The following is an 18,330-nucleotide window of genomic DNA, read 5'->3' as shown; positions in this document are numbered from 1 at the left end:
ATGTCAACCTGTGGCATGTCCCCATTGTGGTGTCCCTGGTGGGACGCCACCACAGAGTATGGTCATCGTGGTGGAAGGGACATCAGTGTGGTCACTGGGGTGTCCTGTGTTGTCCCCATTGTCATGTCCCTGTTGGGATGTCAACCTGTGGCATGTCCCCATTGTGGTGTCCCTGGTGGGACGCCACCACAGAGTATGGTCATCATGGTGTCCCTACTGTGGGGACATCAGTGTGGTCACTGGGGTGTCCCTCCTGTGGTGACCCTGTTGGCATGTCCCCCATTGCAGTGTCCCCATCGTGGTGTCCCTGCTGGGCTGTCACCACAGGGTATGGTCATCGTGGTGGAAGGGACATCAGTGTGGTCACTGGGGTGTCCTGTGTTGTCCCCATTGTCATGTCCCTGTTGGGATGCCCCCCATCGTCCTGTCCCCATCATGGTGTCCCTGGTGGGACGCCACCACAGGGTATGATCATCGTGGTGTCCCCACCCTGGGGACATCAGTGTGGTCACCGGGGTGTCCCCGGTGGGATGTCAGCCTGTGGGATGTCCCCACCGTGCTGTCCCCACCTGGTGGCCCCCACTGGGTGCGGTCACAGGGCGCTCCCTACGGAGATGTCCCTGGGGGGGGCATTGGGGTGTCCCCCGTGGGGCCGTGCCCCGTGGGTGCCGGTACCGGGATGTTCCCCGTGGGGGTGTGTGTGGCCCCCCCCCGCCGCGGTGGGTCCCCCCGGCCCTGCTCCCTGCCCATCTTTAGACAAAATAAATCCCGCCGGAGAAGGGGCGTGGCCTGGCCTCTCCCCGCCCCCCTCATGCATCATTCATCACTTAATGAGCGCGCGGTGACGCGCCGGCCCGGGGCCAATGGGCGGCCGGTGACGCCGGGCGGTACAAAGCGCCGCCCGGGGCCCAGAGCGCGGAGCACGGACGGGAGCGGCCGCCGCCATGGTGCGACACCGGGACCGGGCACCGGGATCGGGCACCGGCACCCGGACCGGCCGCCGCGGGCGGGGGGATGCGCGGGAGGGGCAGGGCGGGGGCTAGGTGAGGTGGGGGTGGGGGGTCAGTGAGTTCCGGGGGTGTCGGTAAGGCGGGGGTGAGGGGTGTCGGTAAGGGCGGGAGTGGGGGGGGGGGCGGTAAGGTGTGTGTGTGGGGGGGGGGATCGGTAAGGCGGGGGAGGGGCGCGCTCCCCGACGGCGCGGCTGGTGCCGGTGCCCGCTGACCGCCGCGCTCTCCCTGCAGTGCGACTTCTCGGAGGAGCAGACCGCGGGTGAGTGACCGGCACCGGGCACCGGGCACGCCCCCCCCGGACTTCCCCCCGAACCCCCCCGGGCCCCCCGCCGGCCCGGCCGCGGGCCCGGGCCCGGCCCCAGCGCTTCCTGCTCGGCCGCGGGCGGGGCCTTTCCCGGGGCAAAGTCTGGCCCGGGCGGGGCCGGTCGTACCGGCGGGGGGGGGTCGGGCCCGTGAGGGGGGGTGGTGCGGGGCAGAGCGGGGGGGATGTCAGGACCCGCCGGGGAGGGCCGCGGGGCGGGCGGGACGCGCACCCTTTTGCGCCATTTGCCCTTATATGGGCATAGCGCGGGGCCGGGCCGCGCATTCCTGCGGGGGGGGGCGCCCCGGTCCCTCCCGGGGGGGGGCGGGAGACGCCCCGGTCCCTCCCGGGATGGAGGCGGAGGGGGTGGGGGGGGGTGGCAGCGACATCCATCCCGGCCGGCGTCGGGTTCCACCGGGAAACCGGATCCCGTCGGGGAACGGAAACCGAAACCCGGGACCGGCGGGGGGGAGGGGGTGCGGAGGGGAGGGTCCGGATCCTGTAGGGTCCTCGGGGGGGGGGGGTGGGCAGTGAGGGGGTCCCTAAGGCGCGGGGTCCCGGGACTGTCAGTGAGAGGTCCTCGGGGGTGGGGTGGTGGGGGTGGTCCGGATCCTGCAGTATCCCCGGGGGGCGGGGGGTGTTGATGGGGTCCCCAAGGCGCAAGGTCTCGGGGTGTAGGCGGCGAGGGCAGTCAGTGAGGGGTCCCTTGGAGGGGGTCCGGGGGGGTCCAGATCCTCCAGGGTCCCGTGGGGGGTGTGATGGTGTCCCCGAGGCGCAAGGTCTCTGGGATGCAGGTGGTGGGGGCCGTCAGTGAGGGGTCCCTTGGGGAGGGGGCATCCGGATCCTGCAGGGTCCCCAAGGCATGGGGTCCCCAAGGCATGGCGTCCCAGGGATGTCAGTGGTGGGGACAGTCAGTGAGGGATCCCTTGTGGGGCGTCCGGGGGGGTCCGGATCCTCCAGGGTCCCTGGTGGGGTTGGTGATGGGATCCCCCAGGCGTGGGGTTCCGGGGCTGCAGGTGGCGGGAGCCGTCAGTGAGGGGTCCCTTGGGGGTGAGGGGAGGTCCAGATCCTGCAGGGTCCCCGGGGGGTAGTGATGGGGTCCCCAAGGTTTGGGGTCCCGGGGATGCAGGCGGTGGGGGCTGTCAGTGCAGGGTCCCTCGGGGGAGGGGGTGTGTGGTCTGGGGGTGTCCAGATCCTGCAGGGTCCTGGGGGGCAGTGATGGGGTCCCCAAGGTGCAGGGTCCTGGGGATGCGGGTGGTGGGGACCGTCAGTGTGGGGTCCCTCGGGGAGGGGGGGTCTGGATCCTGCAGGGTCCCCCAGGGGGCAGCGATGGGGTCCCCAAGGCATGGGGTCCCCAGGATGCTGGTGGTGGGGGCTGTCAGTGTGGGGTCCCTCGGCGTGGAGGGGAGGAAGGGTCTTGGGGGGGGGGGGGGGGGTGTCTGGATCCTGCAGGGTCCTCGGGGGCAGTGATGGGGTCCCCAAGGTGCAGGGTCCCCAAGGCATGGCATCCTGGGGATGCTGGTGGCAGGGGCTGTCAGTACGGGGTCCCTCGGGGGGGGGGGGGGGCAGGTGGGGGGGTCCCGGTGCAGCAGGGGGTCCCCACAGCGCTGACGCCGGGGGGGGGGGGGGGGTCCCGCAGAGTTCAAGGAGGCGTTCCAGCTCTTCGACCGCACCGGCGACGGGAAGATCCTGTACAGCCAGTGCGGGGACGTGATGCGGGCGCTGGGGCAGAACCCCACCAACGCCGAGGTCATGAAGGTGCTGGGCAACCCCAAGAGCGATGGTGAGTGGGGAGCCCCCCCCCCCCCCAGCTTCCCCAGGCCCCCCCTCCAGGCCCCCCCCCGGCCTTCTCCCACGGTGTGGGTCCTCCCCCCCCCCCCAGAGATGAACCTGAAGACGCTGAGCTTCGAGCAGTTCCTGCCCATGATGCAGACCATCGCCAAGAACAAGGACCAGGGCTGCTTCGAGGACTACGTGGAGGGGCTGCGGGTCTTCGACAAGGAGGGCAACGGCACCGTCATGGGGGCCGAGATCCGCCACGTCCTCGTCACCCTCGGTGAGACCCCCGAGCCCCCTTCCCCGGGCTCCCAAATCCCTGCGAGCCCTCGGAGACCCACCCCCCCCCCCCCCGCCAGCCATCCCTGAGAGCCCCCAAAGCTTGGTCAGCTCTAGGACCCCGGTGGCTCCCAGCCAGCCCCGGGGTCCTTGCAACCCCCCCCCCCCCGCCAGCCCCACGGGACCCCCACCCATTCCAAAGGCCCACAAGGCCTGGGGGACTGCTGGTGTGCCCCCCCCCCCATCACCCCAGGATGACACAGGCATGGGACCCCCAGTGTGTGTGTCCCCCCCCATCACCTCCGGACAACGCAGGCATGGGGGCCCCCGGTGTGCCCCCCCCCCCAATCACCCCAGGATGACACAGGCCCAGGGACCCCCCAGTGTGCCCCACCACCACCCTGGGGTGACACAGGCCTGGGGACCCCTGGTGTGCCGCCCCCCCCCCCCCCGTCACCCCAGGATGACACAGGCATGGGGACCGCCGGTGTGCCCCACTATCACCGTGGGGTGATGCAGACATGGGGACCCTCAGTTTCCCCCCCCCCCCCCCGCCATCACCCTGGGGTGACACAGGCATGAGGACACCCCCCCCCACATGCCGCCACACATAGTCCCCGGGGTGACACAGGAATGGGGACCCTTTAGCATGTGCCCCCCCATCACCCCAGGGTGAAATAGGCCCAGGGACCCCCCCCGTGTGCTCCCCCCCCGGCATTGCCCTGGGGTGGCACAGGCATGGGGACCCCTGGCATGCCCCCCCCATCACCCCAGGGTGATGCAGGTCTGGGGACCCCCCGTGTGCCCCACCCCGCATCACCCTGCAGTGGCACAGGCATGAGGACCACCCTGGCATCCCCCCCCACATAGTCCCTGGGTGACACGGACATGGGGACCCCTCCCCACTTCTCCCCAGGGTGACACAGGCATGGGGACACCCCCTCGCGCCTGGGCGTGATGCAGGCATGGGGACCCCCCATCACCCCTGGGTGACATGGGCCTGGGGGGACCCCCTCCAGAGTCATGGGGACCCCCCCTCACCCAGGGTGACACAGGCATGGGGACCCCCCCTCACCCCAGGGTGACATGGACCTGGGGACCCTCCTGGGAGCCCCCCCTCACCCCCAGGGTGACACAGGCATGGGGACCCCCCCCAGTGTCATGGGGATCCCCCCTCGCCCCCGGGTGACACGGGGGGGGGGGGTGTGACACATCCTGTCCCGCAGGTGAGAAGATGACGGAGGAGGAGGTGGAGCAGCTGGTGGCCGGGCATGAGGACAGCAACGGCTGCATCAACTACGAAGGTGAGGGCCGGGGGGGGGGGCGGGGGGGGGGGGGTCCTGGCAGAGCTGGGGGGGTCCTGGGGGGGCTCGGCCGCGGCCCCGCTCCCTCCCTGACCATCATGTCTCCTTCCTTCCTCCCAGCGTTTGTGAGACACATCTTGTCAGGGTGACGCCGCAGGGGTACGCCTCCCCCCCCCCCCCCGCTCCCCTCCCCCAGTTACTTACAATATTTTTTTTCCTTCCTGTTTTTTCTCCTGGTCTCTTTTTTTTTTTTTTTTTTAAATTAAGGGAAAAAGCAAAAAAAAAAAAAAAAAAAAATAGGCCGCCTGGTTTGCGCTCTACGCCCTTGGTGCAGCCCTCTCCGCCCCCCCCCCCCCCCCCCCCGCATGCCTCTCTGCATGGAGCCCCCCCTGCGTGCTGGGGCTGGGACGGGGGTGCTGGTGTTGGGGGGGGGGTCCCGGGGAGCCCCCCCCCCCAGGAGCCGGGGGCTGCAGCGATGCCGATTCCTCTTTGACTTTGGTTTTCCTGCCTCTCTCCGGGACGAGGGCTGGGGGGGGCCCAGTGGGACCCCCCCCTCACCCCACTCTCCCCCCTTCTCTCCGCAGAGCTGGTCCGGATGGTGCTGAGCGGCTGAAGACCCCTCATGTCACCGTGCCCCGCCCCCCCCCCCCACCACTGGGGGTTTTGTGCCTTTTCCCTCATTTTCCTGCCACCAAGCACCCCCTCCCCCAACCACAGCGCCCCCCCCCCGCCCCCAGCCCCACCGGCTAAATTATTGCTCCACAGCATCAAATAAAGAGTTGGAAAGGTGATGCTGGCTCCGTGACCCTCTGTGCCCCCCCCCGTGCCCCCCCACCCCAAAGGCAAACCTCTGTGACCGCCCCCCCCCCCAGACAACCTCCCCGTGCCATCCCTGACCCCCCCCATGCTGTGCCTGCTACCCCCCCTCCGACAACCCCCCCCCCATGCCCCCGACAACCCCCCTGTGTAATCCCCAACAACCCCCCACCCCGCCTCGGGCTGTCGTCCCCCATACTGTGTCCCCCCCTCAAGACAACCCCCCCCCGGCCGTGTCCCCCCGAAGAACTGCTCCCCACGTGCCCCTCCCCCCCCAAGACAAACCCCTGTGCCCCTCCCCCCCCATGCTGTCCCCCCCAAGACAACCCCCCCGTGCCCCTCCCCCCCCATGCTGTCCCCCCCCCAGACAACCCCCCTTTCCCGTGCCCCCCCACCCTCTGACAAACCCCCCCGGCCGTGTCCCCCCGAAGAACTGCCCCCCCACGTGCTTCTACCCCCCCCCCCCCCCGACACCCCCCCCATCCCCCCCCAGACAAACCCTGCACCACGAGGCTGTTTCTTCCCACCCCGGGGACTTGGAATTTTATTTTTGTTGGTTTTAAAAAAAAAAACAACACAAAAAAAAAACCCAACGAAGGGGGGAGGGGGGGGCAACTGAGAAGGAGCTGGGGGGGGGGAGGGGGAGTGGAGGGGGGGGGAAATGCCCTTGTGCCAGGTGGGATTGGAGCTGTCTCATAAATAGCCGGGGGGGAGCAGGGTCCCCGGCCCGCCCGGGGAGACCGACACTTAAATAAAATCTGGGACAATCATAAAAAAATACCAAAGCTTGGGGGGGGGGGGTCGGGGGTGGTGGTGGTGGGGGGAGTCCTTTGGGGCGCCTCGCAGGGGTGGGGAGGGGGCCGGTCTCCCTGGGCCGGTGCTGGCGGTGGGGTTGGGGGGGCTGCGGCATCCTCAGCCCCGGCGTGGGGGGGCTCACTGCGGGGGGGCTGCGGCATCCTCAGCCCCGGCGGGGGGGGGGGCTCACTGCGGGGGGGCTGCGGCATCCTCAGCCCCGGCGGGGGGGGGGGGCTCACTGCGTGGGGGGGACAGGGGTGGCCGTGCTGGGGCTGGGGGCGATGGGGTCCGTCTGCAGGGGGGGGCCTTGCTCTGTAAGGAGAGAAAAGCAAAGGGGGCGGGGGGGGGGGTCACACCTGGGGGGGGCAAGGGGGTGCGCGAGCACCTCTTGCCCCACAGCTCCCGGCAAGGCTTGAGCCCCCCCGCCCCGGCCCAGCCCCATGCCCGCGAGTGGGTCCCCCCCACCCCTGAGCCGCGCCCGGTGGGTGCCCCCCTCCCCCCCCCCCGGTGGCCCCCCCTCCCCCCCCCCCAAGCCCCCCCCCCCCATGTCTCACCTGCGAGGAGGCCGGGGTTGGGAAGGAGGCTTCCCTGCACGGCGGCCACGATGGCGGGGCTGTGCGCGGCGGCCGAGCCCCCCGCCAGGTGCGGCAGGGCCAGGCCGGGTGGGTGGGGGGGGGGGGGGGGCAGCCCCCCGGACGGCATGCTGCTGGCCAGGGCCCCATGCAGCGGGAGGGCGGGGGGGTTAGCGGGGAAGGTGGCGCCGAGGGGGTCGCCGGGGGGGTTAGCCATGCTCAATGGGATGGCGGATGGAGGCAAGCCCAGGGGCAGGGCGGCGGGCGCATTACCGGGCACGGCGGGGTGGCCGCTGCCACCCAGGCTCCCAGCCAGGCTCTGGGGGGGGGGCTGCTGCCCGGGGAACGGCGCCGGGGCTGTGGGGAGGGGGCGTCAGCGCCGAGACCCCTGCCGCTGAGAGCCCCCCCAGCCCTCACCCCCCCAGCCCTCCGTACCCCACCTCACCGGGTGGGACAGCCGGGGTACCCAGCATTGAGACCCCCCCAGCCCTCGGTACCCCCAGCATTGAGACCCCCCCATCCCACATCCCCCCCATCCCTCGGTACCCCCGCATTGAGACCCCCCCCAGCCCTCGGTACCCCCAGCATTGAGACCCCCCCATCCCACATCCCCCCCATCCCTCGGTACCCCCAGCATTGAGACCCCCCATCCCCCATCCCCCCATCCCTCGGTACCCCCAGCATTGAGACCCCCCCACCCCACATCCCCCCAAGCCCTCGGTACCCCCGCATTGAGACCCCCCCCCAGCCCTCGGAACCCCTGCGTTGAGACCCCACCCCACCCTCAGTATCCCCAGCGTTGAGACCCCCCCACCCCACATCCCCCCCAGCCCTCAGTACCCCACCTCACCAGGCAGGGCAGCTGGGGTACCCGGCATTGAGACCCCCCCCCAGCCTTCGGTACCCCCGGCATTGAGACCCCCCCCCAGCCTTCGGTACCCCCGGCACTGAGACCCCACACACCCCCCTTACCCCCCCAGCCCTCTGTACCCCTGACATTGAGACCCCCCAGCCCTTGGTACCCCACCTCACTGTGCAGGACATCCAGGGCACCCAACATTGAGACCCTCCCCCAGCCCCCCCCAGCCCTTGGTACCCCCCGGCATTGAGACCCCCCACACCCCTTACCCCCCCCCAGCCCTCTGTACCCCAACTCACCGTGCGGGACGGCCGGGGCGCCCGGCGGCGGGGGCGGCTGCGGTGGGGGGGCCCCGGGCAGCGGCTGCCCCACGGGCTCGGCGGGGGCCACCATGGCGGGGGCGGGCGGCGCGCCCAGCGGGTGGGCGGCGGGGGCCAGGGGGGCACCGGCGGCGGGGGGCAGAGGTTGGGCCCCCGGCGGCAGTGGCGGCGGCTGCTGCTGCTGCTGCTGCTGGAGGTGCTGGAAGTGCTGCTGGCGGGCGCGCATCTCCGCGTACTTCAGCTGCTCCATGTGGAAGGCCTGACGGTCCGCCAGCAGCTGCTGCCGCTGGTACTCCAGCTGGGGGGACACGGGGGGGTCAGCAGAGGATGCTGGAGTGGGGGTGAGCGCCTGGAGCCCCCCACCCCCACCCCCCTTCCCCGCCACCATCACTCACAGCCTCGCGCTCCCGGTCCATGATGGTCTCCAGCTCCTCGAAGTGCCGCAGCTTGATCTCCAGCTTCTTCATCTGCGTCTCCACCAGCAGCGCCACCAGCGACTTGATCTTACGTTCCTCCACTGCCGCCAAGTGCTGGGGGGAGGGGATGGGGATGGATGGGGGGGGGGTCAGCACCCACGCCCGGGCTGCACCCCCCAGCCCCGACCCCAGCCCCTCACCTTGGCCTTCACGGCAGCAGCGGCCAGGGCGGCGGCAGCGGCGGTGGAGAGGTTCCCCTCGCCGATGTCCCGCTCCACCTTGGCCTTGCGCTCGGCCTCAGGCTCTGGTGGCTCCTTGGGCGCCTCGTCCAGCCCCTCCTTTGCCTCCTTCTCCTTCTCCGGCTCCCCTGCGGGGGGGGGGACGACAGTGATGGCGGGGCAGGGCTGTGGGGGGCTCAGCATCCCCCTGCCAGCCCAGCTGGACCCCCCCCCCCCCTCACCTGTGCCATCGCCATCACCCTTGTCAGGCTCCTTCTCGCCCTCTGCCTCCTTCCCCTTCTCCTCCTCCTTCTTGGGCGCTTCCCCAGGCTTCTCCTTCGCCTCCTCCTCGCCAGCACCGTCCCGGGGCTCCTGGGGAGGCACCAGCCCCACGACCGCTTGAGCCCCCCCCCCCCGTACCAGCCACCCTCCCCGGGTCCCCGCGCCCCCTCCCCGCACCAGCCGCTACCTTCGCCTCCTTCTTCTCCTCCGCCGGCTGCGCCTCCGCCCGCGCCTCCTCCGTGCCGCTCTCCTCTGGGGACGCAAGCGCAGGGTCAGACCCCACTGCCCCCCGCCCCAGGCCCGGCCAACTCATCACACGGCACCGCCTCACCTATCCGCTCCGGCTCGTCCGAGGCGGTGCCGGCGATGCCGCTGCTCTCCAGCCCGAACGCGGGGTCGGCCTTGCCCGTCACCTTGGCCGCCTCCTCCACCTTGCGGACATGGGCCTCCACCAAGGCCGTGGGCACCTCCTCCTTCATCTTGGAGAACTCCTCTGCGGGGCAGCGCCGCGGGCGCTCAGCAGGGCCCCAGCACCCCTCCGAGTCAGCCCCTGCTCCCCAGCATTGTCTGGCCCCCGTCCATTGTCCCAGCACCACACGGGGCTCATCCTGTCACCCCGCAGGACTTGTCCCACCCCCCCCCCCCCCGCCATGGAATGCCCTATAGGACTCAGCCCATCTCCTCACAAGAGCCATCCTGCCACCTCAGAGGAATCCCTACAGCACTCAGCCCACCTCCCCATGGGACTTGGACTGTTTCCCTATAGCACTCAGCCCACCTCCCTATAGGGACTTGTATGGACTCCCTATAGGACCCCCTATAGCACTCAGCCCACTTTCCTATAGGACTTAGACTGTCTCCCTATAGGACCCCCTACAGCACTTATCCCACCTCCCCATAGGACTCATACTGTATCCCTATAGGACTTCCCTATAGCACTAATCCCACCTCCCCATAGGAACTTGTATGGACTCCCTATAGGACCCCCTATAGCACTCAGCCCACCTCCCCACAGCACTCATACTGGCTCCCTGTAGGACCCCCTATAGCACTCAGCCCACCTCCCCATGGGACTTGGACTGTTTCCCTATAGACTCAGCCCACCTCCCCAGAGGACTCACACCGTCTCCCTATAGGACTTCCCCCTATAGCAGTTATCCCACCTCCCCATAGGGACTTGTATGGACTCCCTCCAGGACCCCTTATAGCACTCAACCCACTTTCCTATAGCACTTGGACTGTCTCCCTATAGGACCCCCTATAGCACTCAGCCCACCTCCCCATGGGGCTTGGACTGTTTCCCTATAGACTCAGCTCACCTCCCCATAGGACTCATACCGTCTCCCTGTAGGACTTCCCTATAGCACTTATCCCACCTCCCCATAGCACTTGGACTGTCTCCCTATAGAAACCCCTATAGCACTTATCCCACCTCCCCATAGGGACTCGTACGGTCTCCCTACAGGACCCCCTATAGCACTCAGCCCACCTCCCCATGGGACTTGGACTGTCTCCCTATAGGACCCCCTATAGCACTCAGCCCACCTCCCCATGGGACTTATGGACTCCCTATAGAACCCCCTATAGCACTCATCCCACCTCCCCATGGGACTTATGGACTCCCTATAGAACCCCCTATAGCACTTATCCCACTTCACCATGGGACTTATGGACTCCCTATAGGACCCCCTATAGCACTTATCCCACCTCCCCATAGGGACTTGTATGTTCTCCCTATAGAACCTCCTATAGCACTCAGCCCACCTCCCCATGGGACTTATGGACTCCCTATAGGACCCCCTATAGCACTTATCCCACCTCCCCATGGGACTTATGGATTCCCTATAGGACCCCCTATAGCACTTATCCCACCTCCCCATAGGGACTCGTATGTTCTCCCTATAGGACCCCCTATAGGACTCAGCCCACCTCCCCATGGGACTTATGGATTCCCTATAGGACCCCCTATAGCACTTATCCCACCTCCCCATAGCACTTGGACTGTCTCCCTATAGGACCCCCCCATAGCACTCGTCCCACCTCCCCATGGGACTTATGGACTCCCTATAGAACCCCCTATAGCACTCGTCCCACCTCCCCATGGGACTTGGACTGTCCCCATCCATCTCCCCATAAGACTCGCGCTGTCTCCCTATAGAATCCCTATAGGGCTCATCCTGTCTCCCTGTGGGACTCACCCCACGCCCCTATAGGATACACCCTGCAGCGACAGGACTCACCCCTCCCCACAGACCCTGTCCCCCAGGACCCAGCCCCCCCCCCCCACCCCCCAGCCCCCACCACGCCGCGGGGGCCGCGTTACCCAGAGCCGACTTGGCGGCGGCGGAGGCGACGCGGGGGTCGACGACGGAGGCCAGGAAGGCGACGGTGCTCATGACGGGGTTGCCGGACTGGCTGAAGGGGATGGGCTGGTAGGCCAGCGGCCCCAGCGACGCCTCCGAGTCCTCCAGGTAGGGGTCCTCGATGGGCAGCCGCAGGAAGTGCAGGATGCACTCATCCTGCGTCCGGCTGCCCACGTGCTCCGACACCTTGTTCCAGTCGTCCTTGTACATCTCCAGGGCCTGCGGGACGGAGCGGGGGGCGTCGGTGGGATCCGGCGGTCCCGTCCCCCCATTCCCCATGGACCACCAACCCCCTCCTCACCTCCAGCAGCAGCAGCGTCTCCTGCTCCGTCCACTCCCGCGTGGCGCTGGCGGCAGCTTTGCTCTGTGGGGGGGAGAGAGGGGTGAGCGGCGGGGGGCGGGGGGTGGGGGGACGGGGACCGGGGGGTGCCCCACCTTGGAGGGGACATTCTTCTTGGTGTACATGTCGGTGCGGAGGCCGAAGTTCTGCATGTCGGCCGGCTTCTCCTTGCTCTTGTCGGGGAAGTTCAGCATCTGCTGCGAGGCCGAGGTCTGCTGCTGGGGGAGGAGAGGGGGCGCTGGGGACACGGCGCAGGGGACAGGCCGTGGCGACGCCGGTGTGTGTCCCCCCCCCGCCCCCCACCCCTACCCCAGAGAAGCCTTCGTGCCCCATCTCGTCACGGTGTCCCCCCCGCGTCCCTGCTCCCCGGGGCAGGGCGGCATGCGGGGCGCGAGGGGGAGGAGGGAAGGAGCCTTCCTCGGCCAGCGGCGGGGCGACGGACCCCAAGGAGCCGCCTACCAGCTCCGGCTTCCCCTTCACCGTCTCGGTGACGAGGTCTTCGATCTCTTTGCTCTTGCGGCCCGTCTTGGCGTCGCCGTCGCTCTGCCGGCCCTGAGGCACGGATCGAAGCTGTGCGATCCCCCCCACCCCCCCACCCCAACCCCGCACCCGGCCCCCGCGGGGACCGGGGGAAGGCAGCGGGGGGACGCGGCTGGGCGAGGAGCGGCCGCCCCCCGCGCACCCACCTGGGGGGTCTTGGGCTGCAGCGGCACCAGCCCCGAGGGCGTATCGGCCAGCACATGGAAGTGGGAGGTCGGCGGGGGGCCCATGGGGGTGGGCCGGCTCTCGGCATCCACCTGGTAGTTGATGAGGCCCCACTGCTCCAGGAACGCGTGGACCCTGCGGAGAGCCAGGGCTCAGACCCTGCGGGTCCCCCGGGTGCCAAAACGACCCCCCACCCAGCCCAGCCAGCGCCGGACCCACCGCATGATGGCACAGACGTCGCCGGCCAGGTTGCGGCGGCACGCCGTGGAGGTCAGGTACTCCTGCGGGTTCAGCCGGTACGTGTCGATCATGAAGTTGCGGTACGCCAAGTATCTGCGGGAGAGCGGCAAGGCGTCAGTGCCGGCCACCGCGCCACCGGCACCGGCAGGTAGCACCGGCCACGGCACCACCAGCACCAGGAGGTAGCACCGGCCACAGCGTCACCGGGACTGGGAGGTACCACTGGCCACGGCACCACCAGCACCGGGAGGCAGCGCTGGCCACAGCATCACCGGGACTGGGAGGTACCACTGGCCACGGCACCACCAGCACCGGGAGGCAGCGCTGGCCACAGCGTCACCGGCACCGGGAGGCAGCGCTGACCTCGGCACCATCGGCACCGGGAGGTACCACCAGCCACGGTGTCACCAGCACCAGGAGGCAGCAACCAACCTTGGCACCATCGGCACCGGGAGGTACCACCAGCCACGGTGTCACCAGCACCGGGAGGCAGCACCGGCCACAGCACCACCGGCACTGGGAGGCAGCAACCGACCTTGGCACCATCGGCACCGGGAGGTACCACCAGCCACGGTGTCACCAGCACCGGGAGGCAGCACCGGCCACGGCACCACCGGCACCGGGAAGCAGTGCTGGCCACAGCGTCACCAGCACTGGGAGGGCTGGGGAAGTTCTGGGTGGAGAGGGGGTTCAGCCTCACATTTCGGGGGTCTTGGATTTATTCTTGCCGTTGAAGAACTCGGGCAGGGCTCGGCGCTCGATGGCGTGGACGCTGCGGGATAAGATGCTCGGGAAGGGCCCGGCACGGCGCCGCCGCACCGTCTGCCCAGCACCCCGCAGCACCGTTGCCCTCCTGGGCTGCGCCGTACCTGTTGTAGTCGAACCAGGCGGCGTAGCTGGGGATGATGATGTGGTGGGTCTGCTCCGTCACGTTGTCCTCGTGCAGGTCGGGGTTCTTGGCCTGCTCCCCCTTGCTCCCGGTGCCGTTCTCCTCCTCATCCTACCAGAGACCAGCGCCGCATGGGCAAGGGGGTCCTGAGCCCCGCTTTTGTACCCTTCCTCATCCTCACCGAGAGCAGGATGAGGCCAGCGGCCCAGGGCAAAGCCACCTGCAGCCCCAGGGCGAGGGGAAGGGCAGAAAGGGGCATTTTTGTGCCCAGGTGAGGGACAAGAGGGATAAAGCGGCGACCACCCAGCGACGGCGACCCCGCTGCCGGGGTGGGAACATTTCCCTGGAGGAGTGGGGGGCTGCGGGGGGGGGTGGGGCACGGCCCCACACCTCACCTTGCCGGCTGTCTCCATGCTCTCATCTTCCTGCTCATCTGGAAGAGAGGAGCGCAGGGGCGGTTTTGGGCACCGCCAGCCCCGCGGTGCCAGGGGACCTCGGCCCCAGCGCTTGGACTCACCCAGGTCCGTCATGGTGCCGCCCTTGACAGGCGCAGACTCCGAGTCCTTCTTGGTGTTGACTGCAGCGGAGGGAAACGGCGCTGAGCACCCTGAGGATGGGCCCCCAGCCCATGCTCGTGGCAGGGGGGACCCCGTGGGGTGGCTGGTGGCCCCCCCGACCCTGACCTGTCTTGGGCAGGGTGACCTCCTCCACGTTGGGGACGGGTGAGGGCTCATCCATGTCCTTGGTCAGGTCCTCCTGCTCCTCCTCGCGGTGCCCCCGCTTGGATTTGTTGTAGGGGGTGGAGGGTCTGCAAAAGGAGAGACCCCCCCCCGTGCCCCAGTCACCACCGGACCCTGCCCCGGTGCTGGATCTGACCCTGCCGCCCCCCCCAGCCCAGGCTCACCCCTTCTTCGCGTTCTTCTTCTTGGCCTCTGGGGTGGGCGAGGGGGAGGGCGAGCGCTTTCGCTTCTTGTAGTTGCCCCCCTTTTTGTCCCGCCGGTCCGAGTCAGGGCTGTTCACCTGAGGGGGGGGGGGCGCTGGGTCAAACCCAGCGGGATGGCCAAGCCAAGACCCCCCCCACCGTCCCGCCACTGTGGTTTTGCCACCCCGCTCTGACCTCATCCGTCAGCGTCTTGGCCGAGATCTTCTTCCTGCGGGCGACGGGGCTCTTCTCGTCCGTCACCTCGTAGTCCTCCTCGTTCATCCACTCGTTGAAGGTGTCTGTGTCCAGGATCCACTTGGCGTGGACCTGCCCGGCAGGGGTGCGGGCACATCAGGCAGCTGCCGGGCAGGGGAGGGGGCTGCAGCCGCCATCCCAGCCTGGGGACCCCCGTTACCTTCCGGGGCTTTTCCGGCGTCGGGGCGTCCTCCACAGAGGCCTCAATCTCGCTGGCGGGGATCCAGGTGTCGTAGCTGTGGGTGCAGAGGAATGGGGTGAGCGTGGCACGCACGGCGGTGTGGGCATCCCACGGGCATGGGAGGTGGTGGTGGGGGGGTGCTCCATCAGGCTTCAGCCGCACCCCCCAGCCCCTGCCCAGGACCCCTCACCTGTCGGGGTAGTAGCCCCAGTGCAGCAGGACCTGCTTGTCGCGCTTCATGACTGGCCGGACCCACTCCTCTGTGGGAGACACGGAGCGGGACTGGTGCTGAGCATGGACCCACCGGCCCACCGAGAGCCGCCCGTGACACCGAGGGCAGCTCGGGCCCCCCCCCTCCCACCCCCCACCCCCCAGCATTTCACCATGAGCTCACAGCAAGGGGCTCCCCCTCGCACCCACCTTCCTCCAGGTTCCCGGGGACGGGACAGACAATGTGGGACGCGTTGCTCTTGTCCTCGGTCACCGTGCCCTGCGAGGAGAGTAGGGGAGCAGGTCCAGGGCTCAGGGCTGGGAGGAGGCGTTGGATGGGCCCCCCCCCGTGCCCCCCCCCCCCAGAGCTGCCACCGACCTGGTGCCTCTTGACGATGTCCTTCAGCTTGCTCAGCAGCTTGGGCTCGATCTCCTGGTGCAGGAAGATGTTGGGCCGGGCCAGGCAGTTGTTCTGGGGAAGGAGAGTAGAGCGGTGAGTGGGTAGGGGACTCGGGGGTCCCGGGGTGGGGGTGGGGGGAGCAGGGGCAGCGTTTCTTACCTGCACCAGGGATTTCTCGATGGTCATGAACATCTCCACGTTGCGGTCCATCCGCGAGGGATTCTGGAAATCGAAACGCCGCCTTATTGGAAGAAAAGAGCGACTCTCATGAAAGCCACAGCTCAGGTCTCCTCGACAGCATCCAAAGCCTGGGGGGGTGGGGGGGGACACGCGCCTGAACCCCACCAGGGGTCCACAGGGGCAGGGGGACACGCCCCAGCACTTGCTTGCTATGGAGGTGGGAGCCCTACAACCAGCCCACCCCCGTGCAGCCCCTGGCCAAGGACACCCCAGGGCATTCCCACGGAGGGGACCCCCCCCCGCACCCCTGGCCCCGGGACCCCCACCCTGTCCCCCTGCTGCTCCCAGGACCCCCAGCCCCCACGGGACGGGCGCAGGCGGGCGCTCACCATCCTTGGTCGCTCTTGAATTTATAGGCTGCTGCCAGGATGTGGCACAGGGCTCCTCCCGCCTTGAAATCCAAGAAGCATTTTATCTGTAACGGGAAGAAAGGGGTGGGGGAAGGGGGGGCACAAGGGGGGGGCTGTGACCCTGGTGCGGCAGGGAGCTGGGCAGGGTGCCATCCCCATGTCTGGGTGCCCTCCCCACGTCTGGGTGCCATCCCCTTGTTGGGGTGCCCCCTCCCCTTGTCGGGGTGCCCCCTCCCCATGTCAGGGTGCCCCCTCCCCATGTCGGGATGCCACCCCCACGTCTGGGTGCTATCCCTACATCGAGGTGCCATCCCCACATCAGGGTGCTGTCCCCTCCTCGGGGTGCCATCCCCACGTCGGGGTGCCATCCCCTCATTGGGCCCTGTCCCCGGGTGGGGATACAGTCCCTGCAGTGCTGGGGCACCGTCCCCAGTTGGGGACCTGTCCCTGTGTTGGGACACTGTCCTGTGGTCCCAGGGGTGGTGTCCCCAGGACCGTAAGGCATTGTCCCCAAGTCCTTGGGACGCTGTCTGTGGTCGGGGCCCTGTCCCAGTGTCAGGGTGCTGTCCCTACGGGGACACTGTCCCCTGGCTGCTGGGGCACAGACCCTGCCCGGGGGACAGTTCCCAGCAGGACAAGTGCCCAAGTGTCACCGGGCCCTGTCCCCAGGACACTGGGGCCCTGTTCCCAGTCACCGGGCGCTGTCCCTGGGTGACAGGAATGCTGTATGGGGTCACCGGCATCTTGTCCCCAGGTCTTTGGGGTGCTGGCCCTGCTCAGGGCTCAGTCCCCAGGTCATCGGGGTGCTGTCCCCCCATCTTTGGGTGCTGTCTTTGCTCAGGGCCTTGTCCCCACCAATTTGGGGCCTTTTCCCTGGGTCTGTGGGGCACTCCCCCTGCTCAGCCCTGTCCCCAGGTCTTAGGGGCGCATCTCCGTGTCACCGGGGCCCCGTTCCTGGGTCAGCGGGGTGCTGTCCCCCCATCTTTGGGTGCTGTCCCTGCCTGAGGCCTCATGCCTGGGTCATTGGGGTGCTGTCCCCAGGTCTCTGGGGCCCATCTCTGGGTCACTGGGGCCTTGTCCCCAGGTCATCAGGTGCTGTCCCTGCTCGGGGCCTTGTGCCTGGGTCATTAAGGTGCTGTCCCCAGGTCTTTGGGTGCATCTCTGGGTCACCGGGGCCCTGTCCCTGGGTCACCAGGGTGCTGTCCCCACGTTTTTGGGGCACTGTCCCTGCTCAGGTCTTGGTCCCCGTGTCCTGCTGGGCTGCAGCCCCCACTGGGGCGCAGCCCCCAGCCCCCCATGTCCCTGTCTGTGCCGCCGCTGCCTGCGCCCCCTGTGCCCAGTGCCCCATTCCCAGTGCCCGGTGCCCAGTGCCCGGTGCCTGATGCTCAGTACCCAGTGCCCAGTGTCCAGTGCTTGGTACCCAGTGACCGATGCTCAGTGCCCAGTGCCGGTGCCCAGTGCCCAGTGCTGGTGCCCAGTGCCCAGTGCCTGTGCCCAGTGTCCAGTGCCGGTGCCCAGTGCCCAGGGCGGGCACCCAGTGCCCAGTGCCGGCACCCAGTGCCCAGTGCCTGTGCCCAGTGTCCAGTGCCGGTGCCCAGTGCCCAGGGCCGGCACCCAGTGCCCAGTGCCGGTGCCCGGTGCCCAGTGCTGGTATCTAATGCCCAGTGCCCAGTGCCGGTACCCAGTGCCCGGTGCCCAGTGCCGGTGCCCGGTGCCCGGTGCGGCGGGGGCTCACCGGCAGCTTGGTGAGGGGCGCGTTGCTGACGTGCTTGCCGAACACCTCCTCCTGGAACTGCAGCAGCTGCACCACCAGGCTCGACAGCGACTTGTTGGTGGGGGGCTCGGCCTGGATGTACTGCGGGGGCGGGGGGTCAGCGCCGCCGCCGGGGCCGGGCCCGCGGGGGGGCGGGGGCGGCGATGGCGGCGGGGCCGTGACAGGCCGGGCCCGGTGGGGGGGGGGGGAGGGCCAGCACCGGCGCCCCCCGCCCGCCGCGGCGGCCTACCTTCTTGTAGTTCTTGCCGAGCCAGAGGCGGACGTTGTCGAACTGGCTGACGGTGTCCGAGGCCTCGTAGTACTTGACGTTGGGGCCGCCGTCCTTCTTCCGCACCGCCATCTTCGAGCGGGCCGGGCCGCCTCCCGCCGCCTCCCGCCGCGCCGCGCCGCGCCCGCTCTACCGCCCCCTGCCGGCCCCGCGCCGCGCTGCGCCTCTACCGCCCCCTGCCGGCCCCGCGCCGCCCTGCGCCTCTACCGCCCCCTGCCGGCCCCGCCCCGCTCTACCGCCCCCTG

General features: G+C 69.1%; 2 protein-coding genes across 3 annotated transcripts; one reads left to right on the top strand and one right to left on the bottom strand.

Annotated features, from left to right (window-relative positions):
• Positions 1–839: 839 nt before the first annotated feature.
• Positions 840–5,461, top strand: LOC119140226 (myosin light polypeptide 6). 2 transcript variants are annotated; one of them, XM_037371323.1, is made up of 7 exons: positions 840–947; positions 1,242–1,269; positions 2,951–3,094; positions 3,194–3,367; positions 4,593–4,670; positions 4,791–4,829; positions 5,255–5,461. In XM_037371323.1, the coding sequence occupies exons 1-6, from the start codon at positions 945–947 to the stop codon at positions 4,817–4,819; spliced, it is 456 nt and encodes a 151-aa protein (XP_037227220.1). In that variant the 5' UTR covers positions 840–944; the 3' UTR covers positions 4,820–4,829; positions 5,255–5,461. The 2 variants fall into 2 exon arrangements, with proteins under 2 accessions (XP_037227220.1, XP_037227221.1); XM_037371324.1 differs by lacking the exon at positions 4,791–4,829.
• A 1,040-nt stretch (positions 5,462–6,501) lies between these two features.
• Positions 6,502–18,207, bottom strand: SMARCC2 (SWI/SNF related, matrix associated, actin dependent regulator of chromatin subfamily c member 2). The gene is made up of 29 exons (XM_037371310.1): positions 18,047–18,207; positions 17,779–17,898; positions 16,023–16,108; positions 15,613–15,694; positions 15,433–15,525; positions 15,264–15,333; positions 15,034–15,103; positions 14,823–14,898; positions 14,603–14,734; positions 14,390–14,505; positions 14,169–14,293; positions 14,003–14,062; positions 13,881–13,918; positions 13,466–13,596; positions 13,297–13,368; positions 12,576–12,689; positions 12,338–12,491; positions 12,111–12,203; positions 11,747–11,869; positions 11,613–11,675; positions 11,272–11,530; positions 9,280–9,441; positions 9,136–9,200; positions 8,909–9,038; positions 8,649–8,815; positions 8,428–8,562; positions 8,012–8,330; positions 7,127–7,210; positions 6,502–6,593 (listed from the first exon to the last, which is right to left on the bottom strand). Exons 1-29 carry the CDS (start codon positions 18,155–18,157, stop codon positions 6,517–6,519), a joined length of 3,327 nt encoding a protein of 1,108 aa, XP_037227207.1. The 5' UTR covers positions 18,158–18,207; the 3' UTR covers positions 6,502–6,516.
• Between the last annotated feature and the right edge of the window lie 123 nt (positions 18,208–18,330).

This window comes from Falco rusticolus, chromosome 19 (genome assembly GCF_015220075.1).
Source record: "Falco rusticolus isolate bFalRus1 chromosome 19, bFalRus1.pri, whole genome shotgun sequence".
In the NCBI taxonomy this organism is placed as follows: domain Eukaryota; kingdom Metazoa; phylum Chordata; class Aves; order Falconiformes; family Falconidae; genus Falco; species Falco rusticolus.
Note: the sequence above shows the minus strand (reverse complement) of the source record. Positions and strands in the feature narration are given on the sequence as shown.